Here is a 9,545-nt window from a genome sequence, read left to right as displayed (position 1 = left end):
CATTCCTCTACACTGCTCTTCACTTTTCATTAAAAGAGATACAACAGAAAAAAAATATTGTGTGTGGTTTGAACCACTGATTGATGCTAAGGCTATAATAGCACTTCTTGTATTAAAAGCTGTTTATTGTGGAAGGGGCATGTGATTGAAATTTTATTGTGTTGAAAATGTCTTTGGTGTCATAAACAAACAATCCTTGGTTACTGCCTGTGCTTGGTAAAGATATGAGGGGGGGCCATCATGACGACCTCCTTAGGACCATCTGGCAGAACTCCCAGAATATGTTCTAGAAGTTAAGATAGGAGACGGCAGGTAGCTTAGTGGGTAAGAGCGTTGTGCCAGTAACCGAAAAGTCGCTGGTTCTAATCCCCGAGCCGACTAGGTGAAAAATCTGTCGATGTGCCCTTAAGCAAGGCACTTAACCCTAATTGCTCATGTAAGTCGCTCTGGATAAGAGCGTCTGCTAAATGACTAAATTGTAAATTGTTGTAAATTGAGACAGAGCCAGTCACATGTAGGAACCAATCAATCATGTTTATGTAGGTTTTAATGTAGCCGTAAATAAGGCATTATGTAAGGAACGCACTTTTAGAGCTCCCTTCAGACCGGTACTTTATACATCTAAGTTTGACTGTGACCTCTCCAGCTTGCTGACAATAAAGAGTGATTCATTTAATATTGACTTCGAGTGTCCCTGTGTTGAATTTCCACGACAGGCAAATTAATAGACATGGGGCATGAGACTATAATTATACTATACAGTCATGATTGATAGGCTATACATTACAAACTTCTCTGAGACCAATAATGGCAACCTAAACATGAAGAAGAAGAATCCTAATGGTTGGCACAAGCCACTCCTCCCCCCACCACCTGACTACCCCCTGAGGGGCCTAAGGCTGCGTCCCAAATGGCACCTATTCACTTTATTGTGCACTACTTTTGACCAGGGCACATAGGGCTCTGGGAAATGTACTGCACTATATAGGGAATAGGGTAACATTTGGGACGCATTCAGAGTTGTTTCTGATGTCACAGACCAGTACCCTGCCCTGAACTTTATTCACTGTCACTAGCCGGCTACCACCCGGTTACTCTGTTGCCCTACAGTGAGGGAAAAAATAATTTGATCCCCTGCTGATTTTGTACGTTTGCCCACTGACAAAGAAATTATCAGTCTATAATTTTAATGGTAGGTTTATTTGAACAGTGAGAGACAGAATAACGCATGTCAAAAATGTTATAAATTGATTTGCATTTTAATGAGGGAAATAAGTACCTTCTTAAAAGTTAATTTGTGGAATTTCTTTCCTTCTTAATGCGTTTGAGCCAATCAGTTGTGTTGTGACAAGGAAGCGGGGGTATACAGAAGATAGCCCTATTTGGTAAAAGACCAAGTCCATATTATGGCAAGAACAGCTCAAATAAGCAAAGAGAAAAGACAGTCCAACTTTACTTTAAGACATGGTCAGTCAATCTGGAAAATTGCTTTGAAACTTTGAAAGTTTCTTAAAGCGCAGTCACAAAAACCATCATGCGCTATGATGAAACTGGCTCTCATGAGGACCGCCACAGGAATGGAAAACCCGGAGTTACCCCTGATGCAGAGGATAAGTTCATTAGAGTTACCAGCCTCAGAAATTACAGCCCAAATAAATGCTTCACAGAGTTCAAGTAACAGACACATCTCAACATCAACTGTTCAGAGGGGACAGTGTGAATCAGAACTTCATGGTTGAATTGCTGCAAAGAAACCACTACTAAAGGACACCAATAATAAGAAGAGATCTGCTTGGACCAAGAAACACGAGCAATGGACATTAGACCGGTGGAAATTTGTCCTTTGGTCTGGAGTCCAAATTTGAGATTTTTGGTTAAAACCGCTGTGTCTTTGTGAGACGCGTGTGGGTGAACAGATTATCTCCGCATGTGTAGTTCACACCGTAAAGCATGGAGGAGGTGTTATGGTGTGGGGGTGCTTTGCTGGTGACACTGTCTGTGATTTATTTAGAATTCAAGGCACACTTAACCAGCATGGCTACCACAGCATTCTGCAGCGATACGCCATCCCATCTGGTTTGGGCTTAGTGGGACTATCATTTGTTTTTCAACAGGACAATAACCCAATACACCTCCAGGCTGTGTAAGGGCTATTTTACCAAGAAGGAGAGTGATGGAGTGCTGCATCAGATGACCTGGCCTCCACAATCACCCGACCTCAACCCAATTAAGATGGTTTGGGATGAGTCGGACGGCAGAGTGAAGGAAAAGCAGCCAACAAGTGCTCAGCATATGTGGGAACTCCTTCAAGACTGTTGGAAAAGCATTCCAGGTGAAACTGGTTGAGAGAATGCCAAGAGTGTGCAAAGCTGTCATCAAGGCAAAGGGTGGCTATTTGAAGAATCTCAAATATAAAATATATTTTGATTTGTTTAACACTTTTTTGGTTACTACATGATTCCATATGTGTTATTTCATAGTTTTGATGTCTTCACTATTATTCTACAATGTAAAAAAAATAGTACAAATAAAGAAAACCCCTTGAATGAGTAGGTGTGTCCAAACTTTGGACTGGTAGTGTATAGACCAGGTGGCTGGTCTCAGACGATCCCGCAGGTGAAGAAGCCGGATGTGGAGGTCCTGAGCTGGGGTGGTTACACGTGGTCTGCGGTTGTGTGGCCGGTTGGACGTACTGCCAAATTCTCTAAAACGACGTTGTAGGCGGCTTATGGTAGTGCAATTAACATTAAGTTCTCTGGCAACAGCTCTGGTGGACATTCCTGTAGTCAGCATGCCAATTGCACGCTCCCTCAAAACTTGAGACATCTGTGGCATTGTGTTGTGTGACAAAACTGCACATTTTAGAGTGGCCTTTTATTGTCCCCTGCACAAGTTGCACCTGTGTAATGACCATGTTGTTTAATCAGCTTCTTGATATGCCACACCTGTCAGGTGGATGGAATATCTTGGCAAAGGAGAAATGCTCACTAACAGGGATGTAAAAAAAAATGTGTGCACAAAATTTGAGGGGAATAAGCTATTTGTGTGTATGGAACATTTCTGGGATTTTTTATTTCAGCTCATTAAACATGGCACCAAAACTTTACATGTTGCGTTTATATTTTTGTTTGGACTCCGACATTGCTCGTCCTAATATTTCCATATTTCTTAATTCCATTATTTTACTTAATTTAACCCTAACCTTAAATTAAGACCAAAAAGCACATTTTGGTGTTCATTCATTTTTTCAATATAGCCAATTTTGACTTTGTGGCTGTGCTATCTAGTGGACACCTCTCCTTGTTTTTGATCATTTAAATTAAGTGCTTAATGAGCCATTGGATGCTGCTGAGTCATTGCTTGCCACATTTTAACCGAGACACCACAAGGAAATATGTAGTTCTCTAAGGAGGTCAAATGGAGTCATCCTCTGTTATCTGTCATCAAGATTTATGTTTTATAGCTAATGAGAGCAAACTACATGCAGCATGCATACATTGTTATCTCCCTTCAGGTTTTGGTTCCGTTGCCCGTCTGTTATGTTCACTTGACAGTGGTAAGATGTTGTCTCACTACACAGGGGGGTAGCAAAAACACATAAGCCAACATGAAACAGCAGCCACATTCAGAAATTATTTATATGTACATTACTTTTAATAATATTACTTGCTATTGAATGAGCACATTCACGTGGTACAAAAATTGGTGATCACACCACATTTAACTCCCTGAGGACATATTTAGCAAAACTGCAACTACGGAGAATAATTGTGAATAGAGAACGCTGTAAGACATGTCAGCTCACAGCTCTTAAGGGCTATGAGCCCTTTCTGTTTTTGGGGAGCTCAGTAGAATAGAATCCCTAGGGCTCTAGAATGTTATCAGACAACAAGAATTACTTAGTTACCACGACAACCTATTGTTGTTAATTTACTGTCTTCCATCTTCCACTGTAGGAGGCAGAAGGTTTAGGGATTTGGTTACAGAACATCATGTATTTTTGACTAATACATGCATAACAACGAGTGTGAGTATATTGCATGATACACTTTGATACTTTAATTTGACTCTTTATACTAAAATGACGCTGTAATGCAACTTTCGATTATAGACATTATGCTTTTCTCTCATGTGACCCTCTCTATTTTGTCTGTTAGCACCATGACTATCGGGATTTTTGGCACGTGGGACCATCAGTTCAATGCCACTGAGCAAGCACTCACAGACAAGATGAAGAACAACCCTTGCTATCCATTCACTATAGTGAAGGACAGTAAGAGATCTATCGTTAACTTCTCTCATTTATAGTTAACTGTTCTTTTATAGCCATCTCAAATGATTTGGTTTCAGTTGTTTTGTTTTCAAATGGTCCTTTAGTTGGTTTGCCGGTTGATGGTGATATGATTTGTTGCAGTGTTTGTTCTTGAATACCTGCATGAAAACATCTGGAAAGGTTCACTGCTACTGATCGCCTCCACCATTGGAACAGCCTGCTACATGAACATGGAGTTTGGGGTGTGTGAGTGCTCCCATGAGGAATAGACACACAACCTGAAATTTCCTGACATCCTGCTAATTCTCTCTTTTATATACCAATTGAAAAGGGAAAATTGTAAACACATCTCACATGTTTAGTTTTCCTTTTGTGAGCAGGTATAAACCTCATACCATTAACTGTAGTCCTAGCCCTTTCTTCAGTCGTTCTCCCTTCGACTGACCTTTACCATAACCTTTAAGCTTTACCTCTTCCTGGTTCAGGACCATCACAAGTATACTGGGTTCCTGGTGTTCAGCCTGTGTCTCTCTCTGTGGCTGGTCTGTTCCGGGGCCTTCCGCCGGCGCCTGGTGATCGATCACAAGAAGAAGGAGTACCGCTACTACATTCACACACACCTACGTCACAGGGGCCCCTTGCACCAGATCTACATACGCATGATAGCACAGGAGAGTGGTGAGGTCCTAGTACTGTTACTCCTTTTCTGTCGCTGGGGAATTGTGATCCTTCATTCATATCAGTCATGGGCTATTGGTGCTGAGATAAGGGATGGATGAATAGATGTCCAGCAAACAGACTGGTTTAAGTCTCAAGGCACTGCAGGCTAATGTTCATGACATAATTTCAGGACAGGGACTGCTGATGTACAAGCTGATGCTAAATGGATACAAGATTGAAGAGAGGGAGCTCAGTGGCTTCTCAGAGAAATATGAGGTATCATTGCTGAGTAAAATGACTATTGACATTAGATGAGGGTTCTGGGCCCGTATCCACAAAGCGTAGGAGTGCTGATCTAGGATCAGGTCCCAATCTGTCCATATAATCTTATTCATTATGATTTATAAGGCTAAACTGATCCTAGATCAACATTTTAGTCATTTAGCAGACGCTCTTATCCAGTGAATACATTTTTTTTTTTATACTGGCCCCCCGTGGGAATCGAACCCACAACCCTGGCGTTGCAACGCCATGCTCTATCAACTGAGCTACATCCCTGCCGGCCATTCCCTCCCCTACCCTGGGCCAATTGTGCGCCGCCCATGAGTCTCCCGGTCGCGGCCGGCTGCGACAGAGCCTGGATTCAAACCAGGATCTCTAGTGGCACAGTTAGCACTGCGATGCAGTGCCTTAGACCACTGCGCCACTCAGGAGGCAACCCTCCTACTCTGAGACGCTTTGTGGATATGGGCCCTGGCCTGCTTCTCATCAAGCAATCATATATTTTAATAAACATCTGACCATAATGTAGTATGCGGTCGATAACACTGCCCATTCCTTCCCTGACTCATCCACTTATATTACAGCAAAAATTTATTTTTATTTCACAGCTGTTGGAGTGCCAGGGCAGGAGGATAGCGACGAAACTCAACCTCAATTACTTTGACTACCAAGACACTTCGAAACGCCACCTTGTCTTCCACAGGCCCAAAATCATCCTGTCTGCCAACAATGATTGCAACAATCCACCTGTTTGAGGATGAGGAAGTTCCTCTGTGATCAATCACGTGGTGCTGTCAGTGTCCCTGCTATGTTGCCTTTACCCTATCCATATTCCATAAACAGCCCAAATTCAAAGATGAAATATTGTGTTTCCAAATGTCTCTGCATGTATTTTTCATGAGTTTTCAAATATCTCTTGAAATCATTGAATTGGTCTTTGACACCCAAGTTTATCAAATCATGTTGCCATCCCCAATATTATGCTTCAACTGTGACTGATCTTTCCACATTGCAACATAATACAGTCAGAATCTAACAACAACACAGTTCTTGAGAATGTAAGAATGAAACACTAACAGTGTTTTACTAGCCAGATCCCGCCTTCCTTCTAGAATGAGCCAATGAAAATACAGAAACAGGCGTGCACGTAAATTAACAGGGCTAGTGTGTATATCAAGGTTACCGTGTTCGTAATTTTGTAGCCAAATGGGCTACTTTGAAAACGATGTCGCGGGTGAAAATGTATTGGTCGCGGGTGGCGGCTTTTTGGGGTACTTCTAAATTGCACCGCGGCCGCAATGGCATTTATCTTTAAAAAATATATATACAGTATATTTCACTGTGACCTGCTGCTGCTGACTATCAGGCAGTGTGCAGTCTGTTACTGAGTGAGCGAGGGAGTGGCGGGGAAGGGGAGGGCCGGAGGGGTGTGTGTGTGTGTGTGTGTGTGTGTGTGTGTGTGTGTGTGTGTGTGTGTGTGTGTGTGTGTGTGTGTGTGTGTGTGTGTGTGTGTGTGTGTGTGTGTGTGTGTGTGTGGGTTGAGAGCACTGGTTGAGATAGTGCTGCTGCAGAGGCAGCTGACTCACGCAGACAGAGCAGCACGCGCACACGTCGTGACAACTTTTTACCAGTTGTAGGTAAGCTATTATGGAGACATCCTTTTTCTGTAAAACATATTAACGCGTTAGAACTGATACAACGGCAACAAAGCATTGGAAAACGACTTTATCTGCATTGCTTGCTGTTTGGGGTTTTAGGCTGGATTCCTGTATAGCACTTTGTGACATCTGCTGATGTAAAAAAGGGCTTTATAAATACATTTGATTGATTGATTGAGATACATTCTAAATTGCATTCTAATGTCGACTTTTCTTATGGATAACCGTATCAAGCTAAGGGTTTTACTCATGCTCAGTTCTAGGGGTCTGGAGTGCTGTGAGATTGGACGTTTGAAATGGAAGTTATGGAACTCCCTCGCGTGCTTCTGTTATGGGAAAAAGTCCATAATGAAAATGACATTAAATGTGGAGAATGATAGGGTACATTTGCATCTGTTGGCCATCAAGTAGGCTATTAATGTATCATTCTCCACATTTAATGTCAGTTTCATTGTGTCATAGTAAATATATAATGTTATAGCTTGGTCTGACTAAAATCTTGTGCATGACCCATCTTGTGTTGGGCCTTTGTATTTAATACAATGCACAAAGACTTCTATCTTGTCGGCCTTATCAGCAGGTGGCTATGGACAACACCCACGCCATAGGTCTCTCAGTTCTCCCAACTCACGACTTCTTGCTCTGAGGACATACACACACACACCCCCACACACACACACATATACACACACACACACACACACACACACATCATCATTGTTAAACATACACACACATACACACACACACACACACACACATACACACACGCACACACACACACACATCATCATTGTTAAACATACACACACATACACACTGTGACGTCACGAGAGGCTACACAGCTTTCAGCGGGATTGCTCAAGTAGTGCAAGGAGACAAGGTTCAAACAAAACAAGGATTTTATTATAGGTCTTGGGAAATTAACGAAAATATAACAAAATTCTGTTCTCTTGTGGCTCTTTAAGGGTTAACAGTTCAGGGATGTCTCTTCCACATCCAAAATCATAATTCTCACTCGCTCAGATAACTTTTCCCCAGCCTTACTGTAGTCCACGTTGCAGCTAGTGGCCAACCCAGCAAAAAGTCCTTCCAAATGTCTCTCACGTATTTCCACAGGTGCATATATCCAAAGGTGAGTATTTCCCAAAGGTAAGTATCTCCAAATCCTTATATTCCTCATGGAAGTGGACGTGCAGCACTCTTGTCCTCCAGAGAGCCCAGGTTGGAGACTGTGTCTCTTCACCCCCCACACACTCCCTCAGTGTGTCTCTTCCCTTCCCCAACCTTCAGCTCATCAGCTCCTCATTTGTTTCAGCTGCGTGGGAAGATTGGCCATAGAGGGGTGGGGTTCCCGACCATACCAGCAGATGGAGCCATAGCTGTCTGGGTTTGCAGCCACCTCAGGGGGATGTAACGTCCCTCCAGGACACAGCCTCTCGTGACATCACAACACACACACACACACACACACACATACACACACGCACACACACACACACACACATCATCATTGTTAAGCACACACACACACAAAAACCCCCTTCTCTTAGGCTGAACATCTGAAGACAGAGAACCCGACTCAGAGCCAATGCAATGGAGGTGACCTCGACCAACTCATCAGGACCAATCAGAAGATCAGAACTACTAGAATCAACCTACTTTATTTTATTGTATAAAATGTCAGCACACAATGTTTAGGGGCTCGCTCTCAGATATCTCCCTACGAGGTTGACGAACAGGTCCGTGCACGCGATTTACAGATATCTTACCTCTGAATAAACTGCCTTATATTATACAATTATCCACCTTGTCCGAAAGTCTCTACTTGGTCTCCGTTCTCCAGTAAACTTGTGATCATCAACAAAATTGGTAGCAGAGGGTGGTTTTCTAACTCTGAATTCGGTCCATAAAAGTTGATAGAGACAGGAGACAAGTAAGAGACGGATCTGAAAGGACGGGTGACCTGTCCGCAGGAGCAGCCGGGAATCCAGCTCGCCTCAGGAAACTGATCTAAACCGACGTCAATACAAAGGTAAGCAGAACCTGTTAAAACAAAATCTGCATATTGTATTGTAGGATAAACCAAATTATGATCAGTAGTACTGGGCGTGAGTATGGATTACTGTTAAATTTATAACATATCTATTATGACTCAAAAGGCACATGTGTAAAGATATCTGAAATCTTAGGCTTTTTTACTGTTGAAATGTGACTCTCTAGAGAGGAGTCTAGTTACAGTGGTTCACAAGAGGAGGACCGACTTTTTATTTTCTGTTGAATTGTGATTCTCTAGTGAGGAGTCTATTTACAGAGGTTTGGTTCACTAGAAATGGACCCTTTTATTTTTACTGTTGATATCTGAAAATCTTAGGTTTTTACTGTTGAAATGTGACTCTAAGAGAAGAAGTCTAGTTACAGTGGTTTTATTTTCTGTTGAATTGCGGCTTTCTAGTGAGGAGCCTATTACAGAGGTTTTGGTTCACAAGCGATGGACCCTTTTATTTGATCCACAAGAGAAGGATCTGGTGACTTGATAAAAAGATTCAGATAGTCGGGTTGAGTTAATTCCGTGAGAATCCAAGTCCAGAAAAGGTTCTCCCGACTAGACGCCAGTTGAATGGTTTAAACGACTGGGAGTCTCCTTGAGGAGAATCAAAAAAAAAAAAAAA

The 9,545-nt window shown here is 42.4% G+C and overlaps 1 protein-coding gene across 1 annotated transcript; it reads left to right on the top strand.

Moving 5' to 3' along the window:
* The first annotated feature begins 3,944 nt into the window (after window positions 1–3,944).
* Window positions 3,945–6,077, top strand: LOC121572957 (transmembrane protein 249). Its single transcript, XM_041884994.1, has 6 exons — window positions 3,945–4,027; window positions 4,158–4,273; window positions 4,415–4,515; window positions 4,759–4,951; window positions 5,124–5,209; window positions 5,824–6,077. The coding sequence occupies exons 2-6, from the start codon at window positions 4,162–4,164 to the stop codon at window positions 5,968–5,970; spliced, it is 639 nt and encodes a 212-aa protein (XP_041740928.1). The 5' UTR covers window positions 3,945–4,027; window positions 4,158–4,161; the 3' UTR covers window positions 5,971–6,077.
* The last annotated feature ends 3,468 nt before the right edge of the window (window positions 6,078–9,545 follow it).

This window comes from Coregonus clupeaformis, chromosome 8 (assembly GCF_020615455.1).
Source record: "Coregonus clupeaformis isolate EN_2021a chromosome 8, ASM2061545v1, whole genome shotgun sequence".
Taxonomy (NCBI): domain Eukaryota; kingdom Metazoa; phylum Chordata; class Actinopteri; order Salmoniformes; family Salmonidae; genus Coregonus; species Coregonus clupeaformis.
Note: the sequence above shows the minus strand (reverse complement) of the source record. Positions and strands in the feature narration are given on the sequence as shown.